Consider the following 20,919-nt stretch of genomic DNA (forward strand, 5'->3'; position numbering starts at 1 on the left):
TTCAATCAGGTCACCTCTCTGCATACCTCATTGAGCTAACTAAGCGGCAAAAACTGGCATTCCTAGATGGAATCGATAAAAAAACAAACGTTGGAATTGGAAACAAATCCTAGATTTAAGAAAAAAATGACTCCGGATAGTCAAACCATTTCCTGATAGATTAACGAGCCTCCGAAAAAACCGTACCTTCGGATAAATAAGTCGAACCTGTAAAAAATTGGGTTATTCGTTATTTCCGGCTTTTGTGGGAAAAATCTGTGAAAATCTATGATTTTTCAAAAATATTTGGTTACCGGAAAAAAAGATCTGTGATTTTACAGAAAAATCTGTGAAAACGGCAACTCTGGCCGTTATTCCACAAGTATTCCTTTGAACAAACGTGTTTTTTGTTGTGATTAACAGAACTTTAAAAAAACTACTACTTTTTTGCAATAAAAAAGGTGCTACACACCTAAAAAAACAAACTTCGCTCTTTTTTCTCGAGCCAAAAAGGGTTTATATCCCTTTAAACAAATAAATGAATAATTGAACAAAGTCTATTTATATAGAAGACAAGTTTTGTATGCATGTTTGTACGTATGTTCCGGCGTGACTCTTGAATGCCCGAACCGATTTCCACCAAACTTGGCATACGAGTTCATTTTACAAAGGGGCTGGTCATTAGGATGGCAACGAAAATGGTCATGTCACCGACCATGTTTGTTTATTAACCTAAAAAAAATCTGTGTAAAATTCCAGCTCAATCGGGGGTGCCTGTGTTGCCTGTGCAAAGTGTTCAAAGTTTTGATGGTTTGACCCTCGAAAATAAACATCCATAATAAAAAATCTAGTTCAAGATGCGTAATAAGCATTAAACTGATTCACCAAACCACATGAAAATCATGGTAATGTTTATTAGGCATCTTAAACATAATTTTCTGTTAGGAATGTTAATTTTCGAGGATCAAAACCAAGGATGGGAAAAATCGTTCAAGTGATGATTAATCAGTAGTCCAAACTGATTCTCTATCGCATAGACAGGTACAACACGCCCAAACCGAGAAGCTAATTTTCTTCTTTTGAAATATGTAAGCGAAAATGAAAGCTGGATGTTCTACGGGGTGTTGTCTTCTAGAAATAGGAGTTTAGATACTGGTATTGTGGCCGGGGCGCATCAAACAGATTTCCAGAAAGCATGTATTCAAGTATATTACATGCAAGCTTTCATGTAATATAGGGCTTCGGAAGTGATTTTCTTCGGCAGGTTCCTGCACAAGATCGCTGTATTTTAATTGCTGAGATTTTAATTGCCTTGTAGTTTGGAGGTTTCAACCAAGAAATACATTAGAGAATTATCGAGTGAATAGTTTGATACTTTCTATACTTTATACTTTAAGAGTCCAATTTTACATCATTGTGAGACAAATCTTTAGAGTATGGCATCATTTTATGTCGTTGATTCAATGTTGAATGTATTGCAAAAATTGCAGCTTAAAACTATTGAACTGAAAAAAAAATCGGTGAGAGAATTTTCGTCTTCAGGAAACGAAAATTTTCAGTAGTGATTCTCCTGAAATTATCACTAACGATTCTTTTTCATTTCTGTAACAAAACGATTCCATGCGATAATAAATCGGAAGTGATTCTTCGAGTGAGTGATTTTTTCCGTCCTTGATCAAAAAACAGAAATTTTGAGCGCTAGGAGGCACCCCTAAATCATGTCTAATAAGGTTGAAATTTTGCACAGGTTATTTTTTAGGCAAACAAACAAAATGTACATGGTCGGTTCTTCAAATTCGATGATGATGTTTTTTCCATATATCGCACACTGGGAAAAAATGAACCCAAATCCCCACTAATTCGAAGCCGCTGGGCTGGCAACCTGAATATAGCATTTCTTATGTAAAATTGGTCAACAACTCGATTGGTGATGGTTTTATTTAGTGCAGGGCACGGAAAATGGTCTATTTTGCCCCTTTTCACCCTATTTTTGCGTATTTTTGGAAATATAGACCTTTTCTCGTGCCCTGCACAGGATGAAACTATCACCAATCGATTTATTGACCAATTTTACATAAGAAATGCTATATTTCAGGTTGCCAGCCCAGCGGATTCTAATTAGTGGGAATTTGGGTTCATTTTTTCCCAGTTGTTTGTAGCTTCCGAAGGGGGGCTACTTTGGATAATTTAAGAAATCGCTAGGACTCTATACAAAAATACATTTTTGACGTAGAATACGTCTTACGGCAACAATTACAGGGACCCAATTCCAATACAGGGCTCCAATTTCAAAACCGAAAACATCGAGAGCGTCACAAAAATTGTCCAATTTCAAACGTTTTAAACCCAGTCAGTTCCAACCGATTTTTGTCATTTTTGCAGCAATCTATTGGAAAATCATAGCATCCGTCCAAATGCAGAAAATTGTAATCTGATTGTTCAAACTATTGTAATATTGGAAATTGTTGAACATTGTCGAAACGCGAATGTCGACTTTTGATTGGTCGCTTGCTGCCTTTCCCTAAAAAAGACGACAGAATGGAGTACCTAGTTAGCCGGGAATGCACTCTTCAGGCTATATTAAAGACTGTTTCTCCTCAAGCAAATCAGTTTACTAGCAGCAGGCAACAGCAGCGAACGTCAACACCGATGGCAGTAGGCAAAGTGGATCAGCAGCGGGTAACAGCGGCGGTGGTAGTGGTTAGCTGCAGTTCCTACCTCTTTTAGTTCGGCTTCCCTTCGATCTGAGTTGTACCCCACCAGCGGTAATTCGATTCAGATATCGTTGGGTGAATACAACCCGAAACTAAAAGACTCGCACCGCCAGGTGATTCGAGAAGCCACCATCATCCAGCGTATGTAGGGTGTGTGCACATAACGTGTGTGAATATTTAAAGCGTGTATCCCTAATATATAAGGTGCGTGGCTTGCTATATAGCGTGTGTGTATGTTTATGGCGTGTATGCATGTCTGTAGCGCGTGTGTGCATGTTTATAGCACGTGTGGCACCACCACCACCACCACCACCACCACCACCACCAAAACCACCACCGCCGCCACCGCGAGTCGCTTGCTATATAGTGTGCGTGGTTCGCTATATAGCGTGTGCATGTCTAGCGTGTCTGTGCATGTCTATAGCTTGTGTGGCTTGCTATATAGCGTACGTGGCTTGCTTTATAGCGTATGTGGCTTGCTATATAACGTGCGGCTAGCGTGCGTGGCTTGCTATATATGCTATATAGTTTATATCATGTGTGGCTTGCTATATAGCGTATGTGGCTAGCAGTATAGCGATTTAAATTTTCATATATACATAATTGCTAATAAATCACCTCATGAAGAATGTTGAAAAAATATTCACTTGTCAATAAATGGCATTGACAAACACAATTAACCTCAAATTTCATCTGAAGAATTTCTAAGCTAGTGAGCCTGAATCACACAATTTTTCGCGCAAGTCTTACTAATTGCAGCAATCAGTTGTAAAATTATCTACGCAATCGTAAAATGCAGAAAATGGTTATTTGAGCTGTTATATCATAGATGGAGAATGCAATATTTGCCCTTGTCTATAGCCTCTTCGTAGCCACTGCCTAAAATAAGATATCTTAGTGCAACTTGGATCAAAAGACAACCACAAAACAATTCAATTTCATTACTGTTTTGGATACGGCAGCAAGTGAAACCGCGGTGCCGGCTACAAAGGTAAACGTCATCTGGAGCAAAGAGACTATTAAATTAATTAACCCCAATTGAGTGTATTCCCAAACCTATTCCAAGAAAGACATTGACATTAGACAGGCTGTCGTATTCTACGTTACCTCTGCGGTCGTGTCTTATAAACAACCTCTTCAACTTTTTTTAACTTAATTATATTTATTTTTATGAGTTATAAAATCAGGACCTATTTTACGCAAATTTTTCGTTTTCTTTAGTGTGAATTGGAGAGCTTGTTGTAGATAGTCTGCCGACTGCATTTAAGCTGTCTTGCAGCGTCCGCGATGAACATGTCTCCGGTTTAAACTTTGTTGAGACATTTTTTTCCCATGAATTTTCTTTCAAAAAGATGGCCCTTGAATGCACGCTTGAAACTTATATAGTATATTTCCGGAAATTATTGATTTGGAATAGAAGAAATGTCCAAAGTAGCCCCGCATGTCAAAATAATCCCTGCACGACGGTACGTGTTTATACAAGACATGTGGCCATAGAAATAATATTGGAAAAAGAAGCAGGTAAACCCCGAAGAAGATTTAAATTAATTCGATTGTCCGGACTCCGGACTCCGGAGACCGAAGGCTTATGTCCTGAGGAACCACAGAAACAAAATTTTTAATGCTAAATTTTAATTAGGGATGCAGACAAGCATGGTGAAATCAAAGAAGCTGTTAAAAACCTTTTTCAAAATCAGAAGTAGCAAAAATTGAATCGATGTGTGATGATGTCTGGAAAGTTGGAAAAAATTTAGGAAGATGCTTAAATACTCCTCAACTTTGATACTTCCGGAACTGATAGGCCACTAAGAAACAGCAAATCGACACCATTTTGAAATTTAATTCTTGGCTTCCGGATTCTACGAAGCTCTGTATCACTCAATGTTCGAAAACTTTTCAAAATTGGCACTTCTAGAACCGGCACTATACCCAGAAACTGAAAGTCGCTAGTTTAAAACCTGAGATGATGACTTCCAGTTTGCAGAAAGCTATTACCAAAGCAGGAGAAAATATCATTATAATATCGCAACCACATATTGGAAATACACCTCATTTTGATCTTAATATAGTATTACCAAAATATTGTTCCTCCAAGACTATATGAATAGCAAAGCTTGATATTTCAATAACAAACCAATAATTTGCATCAAAAATCACAAAAATGACCGATTCAGATGATTTTATGTTATTGAACATTAAATGTATAGTAAATAATTATAAATAATCAATATAAATAATCAATAACGAAACTTAAAAACTTACTTTTATTGAGATAAATATCTTTATTGAGATAAATAAAGCCACTCAAATATTTCATTAAAGGCATAGCGAGATATGATACTAAAATTTCATAATATTTGCATATCCATGTTTGAAACGTGAATTTCTTTCGAATAACACAAGTTCTAATAGCTGAATATGTTATTGATGAGTTATGATTTTGTTATGCTTTCCTGCCCGGGTAACGCTCAAACATCGGCAATTCCGTAGGCAGATTGGCACGCAGAGGATAAAAAATGATGTCTAAGCGATTGATAGAGGTGGTGCATATAAATTTGACACATCATTTGTACCAAATAAAACCATAATTAATCCACCAGCGGTGCAGAAATCTTTGCTATTCTTACGATTACTATATCCTTGTTATGCCAGTAAACCACAACTCGTAAACCAACGTAAGAAGTCTGATTTCATAAATAAATGAAATGAATTTAAAAAATAGTTTTCCACAGGGTGAACCAAATACGATCATTGAATCTAAGCTTGACGTGATTTTTCACAAATATTGTGAATGTTATTACTGGAGTATATGAGTCTTATTTTTTTGATTACAAACCAATTTTTGAAATGCTGGTTAGAAGCAACTTAATTTTTTTTTGAAATAATCGAACTGGTGGAAACAGTAATAGATAACAATGATGCAGAAGAACAGCAAATATGTATGTTAATTCAATGCAGCTCTAATGTTTCAAATCCCCATATTTCAGATTTGAATACCACAATGGTTTGGTATCAGAAATCGCAGGATCTAAAATTATGAATCAGCCTTTTTTTAACGAATTTTCGACCGATTTCATAACTTTTGTTTAGTACAACACAAATAAAAAGGTTTCTATTTATAATAAATCGACTTTTTACAGTATTCTACGGTAATCACCGTTGCTGTTAATAATTGCTGTTTGGCTATTGGATATTTTAAGAATATTTCAAGTGAGTGATTTCCAGTGATTTTTAGGCGTTCATGTAAATATTTCTAGAGAAGCAACGTTTTATCCGATCCGATTTTTCGACCGATCGGTTTGTTTTAAACGACATGATATGATAATCATTTGATAGCGGAAATTCCAAAATACGTAAGAAAAAGTTACTGAGGTTAATTTATTATCAAATTTAAATTTGATCAAAATCATTGATCGAACAAGATAAAACCAATTATAGATGAACAAAAAAAAAGATAAAACCAATTGAAATCTATCTGTATAAAAGTGAAAGTTTATTTGAATGTATGATCCATAATTTTTCATCATCCATCGACAGTCGGGCCTGTCTCTATCTTTCACAAAAATTAAATCAAAAAGCAAAAACATGATGAAAATAACATTTCGTGATTTTCAACAAAAATTTATTTTCAGCAGTCGACCTTACTCAGCATTAAAACTTTGGTGAAAATCACGAAATGTCATTATACTTATTTTCATTACTTTTTTTATTTTTTCGTTTGTTCACACAACATTTATTTGACACGGCACAAATTTTTATTACTTTTTGATTTAATTTTCGTGAGAACTTAGTCAATTTTTAAAAGAATTCAATATGACATTTTACCAATTTGCGACAGTCAATGTCGATCGTTATATTTTAAACTGCTATTTTCCTTTAGTAGGTCTGTCTATTAATACTTGTGCTTGCTTTCCATATTAAAAAGGTTGAACAGAGCTTCCTTTTTCGTCAACCCATTTGCTTTTTGTGCATCATTCAATTCTCTTTGACAGTAGTAAAAAAGAGATAAAGAGAGCTTGTGAAACTATCATTGGTGGGCACCGCTAACCGAAAATTTAGCGACGCTAATCGCTAAGTCGCTAACCGGAAAATTTAGCTCGATAATCGCTAAACGCTAAACGCTAAACCCACATTAGCGGAACTTTCGCCAATCGCTAACTTTTTAATATGTAAATAGTCATATCGCTATATTTATTGCTCGTGTTTTGTAAGATTTGGACTACTTTGATCTGTTTTGAAACAAACGAAAACAATTACTTTTTAAAGCTATTTACAGTAAGAGGTTTACAAAACGGTATTCTTATTTGATTTTGTATAAATAAGAATAACAAAAGTTATTTAGCTTGCAATGAAAATAGATACTCTTAAAAAAAGTTTTCATAAAAATTCAATTATTATCTGAATCGAAAAAGTAGAACCAAAGTTGTCAGAATTTAAAGCGCATTGCAATTTACCAAAGTTCTTGGTGTGCCGAAAATTTAATCTAGACCTTGTGCTTGTTCTTCAAAATGCACCTGTGGCTTGTACGATAACTGAAACTCCATACTAGGGTAAACAACTGACAAAAGTAACTTTCGCAGTAAAGTATGTTCATCTTTCGAAGCAATTTACGTACGTCATCAGCAATTCACAGTTTTCCTAAATATTTCTATTGTCGCTTCTCTACAAAATTTAGCGAATTAGCGATTAGCGTTTCAAAGGCCAAAATTTTAGCGACGCTAACAGTTTCGCTGACCAGTTCAAAAATTAGCGAAATCGCTAAATAGCTAACTGAATTTTAGCGTCGCTAATTAGCGAATTAGCGGAATGGTGCCCCCCACTGTAAACTATACTCATTTCGTCTTCATTTATGGTATGAATTGCAAATAAACGTAGGCGAGGATTGTACAAAACGCACCAGTTAAGCATTTTCGCGATTTACAGCGCTTCAAATCGTTTCAAAGCGACATTGAACGGGTAGGATGATTGTAGGATCTATGTTTATGACAAACTTTATTATAAAATACTCGATTTCAATGTCTTTTTTAGTTAAAAATAACCATTGCCGCCAAAACGCACCACAACGAAGGTCAGTATTACATGTTGGACAGAGCCACAGCCAATTGCACAGTTTTTTGAGTATTTTAGTCATTATGGTACACTTTTTTATATGAGAACTGTAGAGAAGCTGGGTTTTTATGCGAAAAGCGAAGAATTCCGTCATAAAAAGCCACATATGTAAGTATTTTTGGGAATTAATAGTATGGGCCATCTCACCCAACTGGTGCGTCTTGTGCGGTTATCCCCTACTCCATTACACCGTCGATCGAAGCATAAGTGGAATCCTGATGCACGCCGGATCGGCATATGATGCAACTTTTTTCACCAAAAGTTAGTTCAGGGTCTAAAATTTCAAATGAAAGTTGTTTGGAAATATTCTATTTAGGAAAACTTGAGTAAATTGAGTTTGATTTTTTTAAAAATTTTTGATCATTTCTTGTCATTTATGGAGGCGCTAGGTACATTTAAACAAATAATATAGTAACGGTATGTCACTAAAAATTTAACAATTTATGTGTATGTGGGCGTGTATGTGAGAGAGATAGAGAGAAAAAGAGGACACTCGCTTGCCAAAACTTTCAATGATTGTTTGCCTCCGCTATAACCTGGTACAAGATATCGACCTCATTTCAATCACGTTTTCCTTTTTAGGCCACGAGTTATCATATACCAGTTTTCAAAAAAAATCACAATTTTTGGTGTAAATACTCAAAATTTAAAATATTGAATTTTGATCTCTAGATTGGCCACTATCATATTCAAACGAGGTTTCAACGTTTTAGGACGGTTTTCTTTGTTATATTTGCAACTCATAAAAGTCGTTTTTTACGCGGGCCCATACAAATTTGGAACGCATCCCCAGCGTAAAAAACGAGTGTACAAAGTTACAAAACCATTCTACATCACTTGGTCTGCCAAAAGTCAACAAATGACCAATCGATGGTAAGTTTTACTAATTTGAGCGGAAACACCACCGAATACCGAAAAGTTCAAGTCTTAGTCAATCAATATGTCTTCTCATTTCGCACAATTGTTGCTCTGATTTCGTACAACAAATGTGCGAAATGCGTAACGCAAGTTTCGTACAATAATCAGAAATCAGAATATATTTAACATGCAAAAAAAAAATCCTAATGTTTCAGAAAACTTGGGTTTCAGGCAAACGATCTGTTTTGGGGCACTTAGACCGTAGCTCATGTTCATGAGATATTCCCTGACAACACCGTCTTCAGCCGGAACAGCAATTAGCATTCATCGTTATTACAGAATCCAGTTACGACAGTACCAGTAACGTGGGATTTTTTTTTTGCATATAAATAAAATTAGTAGAGTCATAGTTAAAATCAAAATGATTCGACCAAACCCAATTTCTTTTTCATTGTTGTACTTTCTAACTGAGCTTATAAATGGATATCGTAAATCCATCGATAATTTTAGCGAAAACTTGTCAGAATATCCAATAAGTCCGAAGTATCATATAATAAAATCTAATGAAGGACTGGGACCGTGTTCCGAACAGTCCATTGAACTATTCATCATGATTTTCCTTAAACATGGATGAATCTTTAAGTTCTTGAAACGCATGAAATATATCAGCAGAATATTCTCAAGGCAGTCGTTGTTTATAATGGCAGCTTCATCCAAAACCACAATGAAAAAATCCGTTTTCATGAACATCTTGAATTTTTTTCCAATCGATAAAAATATTTCAAAACCTGAAAAAAGCTACGTCATTTATGCATGCTCCCATACCATATGTTTCAATGTACATAGCGTCTCCATAAATGGGCAAAAAAATAAAAAACTTTCAAACTCATTTTATTTAAGTTTACCCTGACAGAATATTTTCCAACAACTTACATCTGAAAGCTTAGACCCTAAGCTAACATTTGGTAAAGAGAAACCCGATATGCATTAAAGTTGCATAACATGCCGCTGCGGACACGGCGCCATCAACTCCGCGAGTTCCAGAGCAAATTATTACTAAAGACGTCATTTCTGCAGGTATGTAAGATGCGCCTATATATAGACGTTTGTCGAAGGTTTGAAACCTGTTGTTCGCTGTGTGAGAACAAAAGGGATCGAAATATTTGATTTCACATGTAATGAACTCTGATAAATAAAGGATACGGTGCGTTTTGCAACAAAAAACGTTCCCTCTTGTACTGACAACAAAAATATCGACAGTATGTTGTGCCGAGGAGAACCTTTGTTTGGAACAAGATTTTATTCTAGGAGCTGTAGCTCTTATTATTCGTAATTGTTCATAGTGCATGCGTTATTTGCTTTCTTTAGAGCGACGGAACTTGGGTTATTCGAAGCAAATGTATATTTCTAGAGATAATCGTTATTAAATATCGCTAGCGTCGGGGATGTATTCCGTGAATGTTCTCTCCGGTAGTACGAAATATCTGAATGTGTTAAAGTTTAAATGCATCATTGTTAACTAACTATAAACATGTGGAATTAGAAAGTGATTCATTTATGGGAACCAGAAAACTGCAATGTTCAAGGTAAGCTAGTTTTTACAGAAAATTTCAAATAACAATTTCTTATGCTTGCGGAACAAGATACGGTTATATCTGGCAGCACTGGATAGCTTATACTGTTACGTATCAGATGTAAACAAACAGTGTTTTGTAAACGTAAAGATGTCGAAACAAAAGAGTAATCGGTCAGCCGTCATCGTTTTATTGCGTGCCGAAGCAAGCGGAAATTGGAAAGATTCCAGTCGATACTATACTTGAAGCTTCTGCAGGAAGTTATTGTCTCGTGGATGATAAGTGTCAAGAAAACAGAGGACTTGCATGCTGAAAGTGTTCCGAAGTATTGAGAGAAGGAAGTTTAGCCCCTAAGCAGTCTAGAGGCCAATCCTTCGAATTGTTTGGTATGCGGCGCCTTTGAGCGGGATACCAATAAAACACCCCAATTACATAGGTTGCTCAAAGCTAAGATCAGGGAGGTGATGACACCTCTGAATCGAAACATGGTGAACCGTGGATGATGTAGTTGCCGGAAGCGTCTTTAAGCCATCGAAAGGTGAGGCGATTTTTTTAATGGAATAATTTACCATTCTTATATGTTATGAAAGAAAACTCAAAACATTCATCGCATTGTTCAAACATTGTTTACTGCAAAAATTCGCCACACCCACCCCCTGTATATAAGATTTAGGTGCAATAAGAGCAGTAAAGCTAGGCAAACAGAACCTAGACTACAATATATACGAGCTAACGAAGTAGTCAGTATCTATCTCGAAAGATTTTTTTCAAATCATGCATTTTTCATTATAAAAAAAACTTTTTGTGCATGTATTGAAGTTGTGATTGTCAGATAACCAAAAGCTGCCTTTCAATGTACATCTATAAGTCAACGAAAATTCAAACGATTCGACAGATTCTAAAGATTTTCCAAAACGACTTGTAGTATTCATTCAACTGTAGAACATCGAAGAGAGAACAGAAAGAAGTAGAGTTATCCGATGGCAACTGCAAAACAGGATAAATTCGTACCGGTAAAGCACCACACTGTTAGACCATTAATTTAAACATCTTTCGGATCTACACAAGGTTGCTAACGTAAGACAAGCTTGAATGCACGCGCATAATGTAATTAAATCAATCCGCATGTCGAGAACCCACTCAAAAAAGCTGTTCACTTTTTAGTAGATAAGCTGCGCAAAAAATCGGAAAGCGGGTTCACAAGTTGCCCAAACACTCACCACTTCTCGGTCCATCTGGAGAATGTATTGGAATCGGCCAATGTCACTGATGGTCAAATCCTTCACGCTGAGCCGTTCGTTGCTGCCCGTGGTGGAACTTCCATTACCTCCATCTCCAAACTGCGTGTTCTCACTGTAGTAGCTGATGTTTCGACCGTAGACACCATCCTCACCAAAGTCCTCGACCGAGGGTGAAGTGGAACCCCCGGTGCGACGTCGCACATCTAAGTCTAAATTATTCTGAATGTGGTTCTGCAGTGAACGATGCTGGCGGTGATGTTGATGATGTTCGACACTGTGGTTCAAATTATTTTCCAAAGACCCATTTGCACTGGAAGGATTCGGCTGGTTTGACACCTCTGGGAAGTTACGCATTATCGGAGTTGGTGAATTTGGACCACTCTTCGATTTGTGCAACTTGGGATTGTGTACGTTGTATTGTTTGTTCACCATCTTGATCACTCTTGCTCAGCTATACTTGCACTGGCTCAAAGCGAAAAACTGTGGAACGGAGACGACCGTCACTTGTTTGCTACAAAATCATGAATAATCCACTGAACTCACTCTCAAGGACAAAATGTTGCTAAAATTAGGTACGAAACCAAACAAATAAAAAAATGCAGAGTTGCTTCAATAAAGGAAGTATGTGGAAAATACGACCGCGATTGGATCAATCAATGTTGGAAATTAATTGATCAATCAAGCGGCAAAGTCAAAACACGCGCGATCGCGAAGATAAAAGAAATATTGCACTCGCGGGTGTTTGCTATAGCAGGGCACTGTTATTAGCTATCTACGTTTTTTTTCTGAAACTTTATAACGGCAATCGGCTTGGTTCGCTAAAAAGGAAACCCGTACACGGTAGTTGAATTTTCACACACGATCGCGTGCCCACAAAAGTGACGACAATCAATGGTCGTAATTCTCAAAAAAAATCACACGCGCGCACAACTTGATGCAAGTCCACTTAAAAAACCGCCGCCGCTCGGCGCGATTGTCGAGGAAGGTAAGCACCAACCATGTGCGTGTGCCAACCAATGGCTGATGGTTTGGTTTGGTTGAGGCACACTGCCCGTGCACCCTAGCCTAGCAGCGCTGTGCTGTTGAAAGTCCGACCGAATCCGACCGTAGGTAAACGGCAACTAGCGAAAGAGTTCAACAAGCTCCGGCTGGGAACCCGCGCGATTGCACCAACGATTGCAGCCGTGTGGGACGGTCTCTCGGTACGACGCGACGATGCGTCGCGATCACAGCTCGTAAGTGTTGGAAAACAGCTGGCTGACAGCGGGACCGCCTGTAATCGGTTCTCGAAATATTAAATCGCATTATTTCTACGTTAATATAAAATGTATTTTTATATGAATATAAATAGACGTGGTCAATGGCAAATGCTGAATCAGTCATACTCGACCGTTTTCAATTTGCGTAGAACTTTGCTTTTGGTATAAATAATTGAATGTTTCACATAACTCTGAAAAATGAAGTAGTGCTGAAATAGACTTCAATCATATATCAGAGAACCATCAACATTTATTCGCTAAGCGCTGTCTCCTTCTCGTGTCGGAATGATTTGGCTGAGCCTTTGTCCGTAGTTTTGCACCCGATCGTAGACATAACCGTATATGTTGCGCGTTCGGGTCAAGTCTATACACCCGGTCGCGCGCGATCGCTTTTGTTCGGGTTCGACTCTGCCTGCTGCATACCGATACTTCTTTTCCAGCTACCCGTCAGACACCAGCAGCAGCGGGAAGAATGTAGCATCCCTCCACGAGAATTGACCTACTACAATAACGACGACGTCCGTGCAGCACCGCAGACGGTATGGGGTGTAGAGCATACCTGGTTGATTTCATTTGTACGAACATACGTCCGTCCCTCGGCGGTCGACGCGGATCGCATGGTGAATGAAGCTGAAATCGAAAGTGATTGCAACGCGCTGAGGCGACGCAGTAACAGGCGACGAACCTCTACGCGGATGAGATGAGATAATAGAGGCGCTATCGGGCCGTGCCATTCGCCGCATTCACCGTGTTGTTTGTTGTTGTCATCTTTTGAAGGCGGTGATCATGGCGATGGTTATTACGGTGATACCGCACGGTGTATTTAAGCTTGTATATTAACCATTAAATTTCAAAGAAACGCCGTTTTATTCAATTAATATAAAATAGAAGGTGTTCGAGAAACGCCCTTATGTTATGCGTAAAACTTTAATTAATAGATATCATTAGTCTGCTTTTATATCGATTAAAAAAGTAAATTTAACCAGTCAAAGAAGTATTTAAATAAGATACAAACTGAGGATTTAACACGTTTCAAAATTATTAATTTTTTTTGCAGTCAAACTAAGTCACAGTTTGAATAAATTTCCTCTCAAGATTTTATTTCCGCTCTCACAATAAGCACTCTAATATAGAAAAGCAAAGACGTAGTCCTTGATCAAAAAACCTAAAGTAAATACACAATCGACATACGTTGTTATATATACATACAAATACCTTTATTATACCTACTTGCAGTCACCATCAGTTGCTAATTTTATGAACTCTCCAAGTGATAACTATTAAATATATGTTAATAAAACCCAGTAGTTCAACAGAAATTACAACTGCAGCGCTGCTGCGCACCACAAGGGTCTGACGGAGTGTCGCACGATCTTTCCTGTTTGCAACCACTTGGCGCGCGAATTCTTCTATTTTTATTGCTATGTAACTGCTTATCCCATTAATCGCGTGTGTTAACCTGCAACGTAACGATCATATTATCTACCTTACAGGAATGGATGTGTTGCGTTTATGCGATCACCCTGGGTGTTTGTTAATTAGAAGCACTTGCACGTCGGAGGTAAGGCTTAGTCCTTCTTGTATAATGCTAATATGCATTTATCGGATCGGTTCACCGATAATTTCAAACGGAAACGAACCAATTGATTATGCTGACGGTGAGGTATGCTGCTTACAAACTTGTTGTCATATAATCTGGCAAACTTTCTTAATAATCATGTAGCGACATACATGCAAATTGAATAATCCGATTGCAACTGACGAAGTGATCTGCTCGATCGCACTGCACTGCTTTTTCGATTCATAATCAACTGATTGAGTGCAGTTATGGATAATGTGGGAGATTGGTATTTCTTCCCATGGTTTGGGCTTCGGGGCGACTACACGTGAGAGATCCAAAAAGAGACCCCGATTTGGGAGATATGCGTTTTTTAGTGTTATGTTTAATTTCTTTATAAGCAGTTTACCGTTTAATCAGATAAAAGCAATAGTTTCCATGAGCTTCTTAGTTTTGTTTTGTTCCTTTAATTTATACGTTAATCTTTAATTTGAGGATCGTTTTCAGGGCACGTTTTTATAATATTTGAAACAGTGAGGCATCGATTAGATTAACTCATATCAGATAACCAAGTATAGCGGATTATCGTTTTTTTACTTTTCCATTCATTTCGAAAATCGAAAAGATTTCACTATTTTTCTACACACAGAATCCAGTTTTAGGCCAACTATTTACTTCTGGAAACAAAATTTTATCCAAATAAATTAATTGAAAAAAAAAATCATTGGAATGATGGGATGTTTTTGTTAGAAAATATTGATGTTTTGTTTCAGCCACATAACAGATATGCGTGTCAAACAATAGAATATAAGTAAGCTTTTTTATTTCATTTAACTTCAATGCCATAGTCGTATGCTCGCACCTTACGCTTAACTCCACATATTAGGTTTTGTACAACTGCTTGCAGCTTTTTCTGTACTTTTTCTTCATTCTCAGATTTGGCCTCCTTATAATGATTTCGTAGTGCCTGCTCATTAAGCCTAGCCTTTTTCGATAGGCCTTAATTCTTGCGTGTTGGGGGGTTGGGGGTGGGTTATTATGTCCTTGGGTACGAAAGTGACCCTGTTGGCTTCGTACCACTCCAGGACATGTTTTGAATAGTGGCATGAAGCTAGATCTGGCCTGAAGATAACTGGTACCTCGTGTTGCTTCAACAAAAGAAGCAGACACTTTCGTAGACACTTCTTGAGGTAGATCTTCCCGTTTACAATCCTGGTAGTCACGAACGGCGCACTCCATTTGCTACATGAGCAGATCGCTTGCCCAATAAGGTATTTCTTGGCGAACCTTGAAAGTTTCTGCTTCCTTACTTCCTCAGCAACATCAAATTTTAACTGGGCAGTTAAAAACAGTAGCCCCGGAAGCTGTGGAAAGCCCACCTTGGCGTGATCTTCATCATCCATGACAAGGAAATGAGTCTGCATCTACACGTATACTGTACGTATACAGTACCTCCCGATCTATGGCTCTCTGAACTAAAGACTAGGATTCAACTTTTAGGCCACATCCTTCAGCGAAGCATTGTGATTCCGCTTAAATGCTTTTTCCTCCTTCCTCCTTCCGTTCGATGCTCAGAGTTTTTGTAGCAAAGTTTAATCACACGACTCACGGTTGACTACACGATTCCGAGTTGTTTGCCGATGTCCCGATGAGAGCACTGACGATTTTCTAGGTGCTTGCGCAAAATCCATTCATAACGTTGCTTCTCGGGTAACAGCATTTTTTTCAATTTTCGAAAAACTGACAGCGATAAAAATACAGTGGAAACAATAGACTCCAAACTGCTTTCAACCAAATTTTTAAGACAATATACCCAAAAGGTACCTTTCTACAGCATTTTTCCCGTGATGCCATTTGATGTGGGACACCCTTTGTGTATTCGGAAGGGATGCTTACTACAACTACTAGGAACAAACTTCAATGTTCCGGATAACGACATATTGTCCTTCTGCAAATAAGTTTGGGGCCATCCACATTCCACGTGGACAGCTTTTAAGGAGGGAGAGGAGGCCCGAGTAATGTCCACGGTCCGTAAAAAATTTTTAGAATTTATATGGGCAATTGTCCACGGAGAGGAAGGAGAGGAGGGGGATAAAAATCGTTAATTGTTGATGACTTGTGCGTTCTGTCGAATAATTCGAAATTCTTGGCTTGAACGCTGATAGCCAAGTGCTTAAGATGTAGGGTAAGCATGTATAAAACGAACCCCTGTTTTCCCTACCAAGGTGTTGGCGGGGTAAAGCATCGATATCTGTACGTGAAGCGAACTCCTGCATTTTCAGAGTGTATCCGACTACGCAAGTTTTGTAACTGTTTAATGCGGTGTTCTTTAGTTTCTCGATTATTCCCTCAATTTTGACCCGTGAATCAAAACACTCTAAAAAATGTACACGGAAATCGTTGTAGTTAAAGGACCGGTCTACGCGTAAGAACTATTCAGCTTCGGTACATAGCTCCATAAGACGGCGTACACTCTTTAGACAGAAATCTGCGTCCAATCAAACCGATTCACAAGCCTTTTGAAATCATGCATACATTGGTACTAAGCACCGTATGTCCTGGAATGCTGCGAATCGTCTAGCTGGAACACCGTATTCGGCCAATTCTCGACGAAGGTTAGCGGTCTGAATATTGAGAATACGTTATGTTTCCATTCGATTCTACTAGTAGAAGTAGTATAACTAAATGAAAACATAACATATTTACAATATTTAATTCCATTCTGCTAAGACGCTCAGTGAGAAATTAATTTGAGTTAGCGATCTGTTTTTCTTGGTAAGGATGTTGAGTTCCGTTGCAGAAGCCGGGAACTTGATTTTCCGCTCCTGCAACCACTTTTTTAGTTCGGCCTTGTTCAAATGGCTGGCCATCTCGTATCTCACTTCTGACGATGTAAAGTCAAAAGGAATTTACTAAAATACGTTGCAACGAGATTCTGCGGTAGACAAAAAAGCACTATAATTTACAGTCACTACAGTTTTTCGCACAAAAGTGACGCTAACTTGTCGATTCCTATTCCTCCCAAGAAGCGCCAGAAAACACTCGTAGTTTGACAATTCGGAAGTGTTGCTAGCGGAATGGGAAAAACATCAGCGGAATGGGAAAAACAACGGAAGAAACCGAAATTCACACACTAAAGGGATATAGTCGGAAAAGCTGAATCGTATACACTCTGCTAATCAATTGTCAGAAGAAACTTGAAGTTATAATACAAATTTTTATAAAAAGTTCAGGAATCATTTATCGAATCTCTTTGCTGTCAACGACTGAATTGTGTAACATCGATCGAATACTTCGATAAATTTATGTTTATTGATGGTGAACTACAAATAACTCACAAAAAAGCATACTTGAAAAAAAAATTGTGTGATATTTTTGAAACATATTTTTTCATTGCAGATGTTTTCTGTATAATTGATTAAAACGATATTTTAAGTTCAACTTGCAAATTCTCAACTGTTGATCAGCTCAACTTAACCAATCGAAGTAATACAACACATAATAAATCAAAAATATATTTATAAAACTATTGATGTAGTGACTCTTTTTAGTGAATATGGCAGCAACTCGAATAGTTTATCATCATCTAATATGGGCATCTGGGGGCCTGTCGTAGTTGGTAACATCTCCACCAACCACGCTGGCGCCTGGGTTCATATCCCACCGCCGACATAGGTGTCGATGGTTGTGGTGTGGTGTGATCCACTGACAACCGACCCAACAGGTCCAGATTTAACCCTAGCCGACACTGGGAGATTTTCTGAGGCGAAAAATCTCTGGGATCACGCCTTCCATCGCATGAGGAAGTAAAGCCGTTGGCTCCGGTCCGTTAATCAACGGGTCGTAAGTTAGCGTCCTGGGTGGACTCGTCTCTCCGGGCGTCGGTAATTGGCATAACAACAGTGGCGGAACTAGACCGACGAAAAATAAGCGAGAATAAAAAAAATCTATTATGGGCAGATTTTTATAACTGTATCTCGGATACCGACAACCTAGAGAGTTGTGGTCTTCAGAAAAGTTGTTCAGAAAGTTTTAAGGGCTTGTTTAGGCCCGAATTGTTTGGAACACCCTATCGCGCAACAACATATATAAACGCCAGAGCCGACGAACAGATGGCAGCACACTACTAATCCTGCCTCCCTACCCGTAGTGTATTAATCTTGTGCAGCATATGACAGTAGTTTTTTATGCTGGTTTTGTTTACATTTAGTTCGGTTCGCGGTGCAAATTATATTTCTATTTCGACTGTTTCCGTCTAATATTTCGATAAAAGGGTGAAGACAACCAGATAACATCCCTCAGTTTGTAATAAACCGCCCTAGAAACAAGGTCGCGTGAGTAGTTGATTTCCCAATACCCCGAAATCAGTGGAATTTCCCTAAATTAGAGGAGAATAAAGTGTACTCGTTAAGCGACCAGAAAAGTGAATATCATTTACGCAAAGTGACTTATACCTACCCGTGAGAGATACGGTTTTGCCCCGTTCGATAGTGTGCATAGTTACCTGGCGCGAATACTTACCTGTTGAATAAATAAGTGCGTGTACTTACCAGTGTCCGCTCGATTAGTACGCATATTAGAATGCTACCCGTGAAGTATTCTTCTATAAAAAAGAAGTTTGAGCCCGAAGATACCCGTCCCGCAGTACGCTGTTCCTGTTGAGAAGAAGCGTTAGATTTGGAAGTTGAAAGTGATTCCCCAGGCCCGTTTGGAAATCCTGGACCCAACAGGCTTTTATTTGGTACACAATTCGTTTCGAAATTTGACGGCAACGCAACGCTAGCGTACAAGTAGTTTTAAGTATTTGGAACCTTATATTCATCTCGTGAATCCGAGTATTTGAAAAGTTGTCGTCCTTAGCAAAGTTGTTCGGGAGGTCAGAAGATTTTATTTTGTACATATTTTGCTTTCAAATTATTTATTATTTTGAACGTTTTTGAGAATTAATTATTAATTAATTTTGAACGTTTTTGAGAAATTACAGTTTGGTATGAAATTTAGCTGCCACGTGGTGTTATGTAGTTTAGAGTATTTTGAACTAAATTTAGCTTACTTACCCCTATGAAGCTGTAGTCTACAGGAAATTGTTCAGAAGATCACGTGAGAAACTTTGCCGAAGACCTCTGTCCCTTTCTAGGAGGATAGAATGGTAGTATAGGTACATCAAGTTCAAAATACAAAGAATTTCGTGCGCACTATCACCACATAGTAATATGATTCCGTACTTAACTTCCCACCATCCAGAAGCCCTCGACCTTCTAAACAACTTTGCTGAAGACCGCAGCTTTCTAGAGAGTATAAATTTCGCGATCAGTTGAGGTCAAAGTTGAAGAATTGCGTTTACACTAACGCAACGTAGCGACAGAATTCTGCACTGAACTGTGTAGAAGCTTTTAACCTTCTGAAGAACTTTGCTGAAGACCGTAACTTTAGAGGTTGACGGAAACACCAGATAACCTATTCCAGGTTTGACAATATGGACATTTTGACTGTAAGAAAATTGTATTTGGCTAATACGTTCTTCCTCCAGTTCTGGTATAATTATTAGGTTCCGGAAAACTAAACATTGCGGCCAAAGAAATTTCATCATCATCTATGAGATGATTGTGTTTAATCACATATATGAGCAATTCCTGTTGAGACCGGCCCACTATTTACATGATGGTATTGAAGACGATTCAAGTTATGTTTTTTTTTTGACCCTATGGCCCTAAGACCCTATACCTATAAGGTAGACGTTTGACTGTTGCTCTAACCCCATCGCGAAGTTAAATTTTGAAAGAAATTATTTTAAATTGAAAGCGAAAGTTAACAGCGTCACAATCGCCTGACAATTTTCAGTTGAATATCTTTCATCCCCTCTCTAATGATGGGTTGGTTGGAAATATTCTATGAAGAATATCATGTGTTACAGCATTTTCAGTGAGGTAAGATTTAACGAAAAACCCGAGCGATAGAGTTGAACATGATTTAGTAGTTTTAATATTATTTTTGTTTTAGACAACATACATCTCAAACGTTAACATATTATATATAAAAAAGCATGATCTTGCGAATGGAATATTAATATATAATATAAATGACATAAATGGAATATTAAATTTGAGGTAGGTGGGTGGGTACCTATTCAAAAACCAAATTTTCCGAAAGAAAATATGGCGACCAAATCCAATATGGCGACTACCCACTCTGATATTTGCAAAAGAAGGCCCTATCTTTTTCCTTTCTAATGATATGTTGGTTTAGGTAATTTTATAGAGAAATTCAAGAGTTAAAGCAATTTTGGTGAACCAAGTTTTGAAGAAAAACGAAAAATTTTAAAAAAGTATTGATTTCCAGTTAACGGGGAGTCCATCTATTTGATCAACCAAATGCAGTTTCTTTACTTGTTCAAAATGGGCTTCCAAAAAACATAACTTGAATCGTTTTCAATACCATCGATGTATCCGGTATATTATCCGGTCATTATTTTTTCTAGGTCATACCCCCTATCCTTGTTCATTTTTCGCATCCTTGTAAAATTACATACGCTGCCCACCTTAATAAACATAAAATGTAGTCATAGAAAAAATTAAATTAGTTCGTAAAGAAAATTTAATCTTTTCGGATTTTATGTAATTAATATAA

The 20,919-nt window shown here is 37.7% G+C and overlaps 1 protein-coding gene across 6 annotated transcripts in view; it reads right to left on the reverse strand.

The window, feature by feature from the left end:
• LOC129723047 (uncharacterized) overlaps positions 1 to 12,598 on the reverse strand; it is a 137,782-nt gene extending 125,184 nt beyond the window's left edge. For 2 of the 6 annotated variants that reach the window (XM_055676994.1, XM_055676991.1), the window contains exons 1-2: positions 12,252 to 12,356; positions 11,455 to 12,037 (exon numbers count right to left, since the gene is read on the reverse strand). In XM_055676994.1, coding sequence (XP_055532969.1) covers positions 11,455 to 11,907 — 453 coding nt within the window. In that variant the 5' untranslated portion in view covers positions 11,908 to 12,037; positions 12,252 to 12,356. Of the gene's footprint in view, positions 1 to 11,454; positions 12,038 to 12,251; positions 12,406 to 12,472 lie in introns of those variants that run through there. The other 4 variants (XM_055676997.1, XM_055676995.1, XM_055676992.1 and 1 more) reach the window with 3 other exon arrangements.
• Positions 12,599 to 20,919: the final 8,321 nt, after the last annotated feature.

This window comes from Wyeomyia smithii, chromosome 2 (genome assembly GCF_029784165.1).
Source record: "Wyeomyia smithii strain HCP4-BCI-WySm-NY-G18 chromosome 2, ASM2978416v1, whole genome shotgun sequence".
NCBI classification, from domain to species: domain Eukaryota; kingdom Metazoa; phylum Arthropoda; class Insecta; order Diptera; family Culicidae; genus Wyeomyia; species Wyeomyia smithii.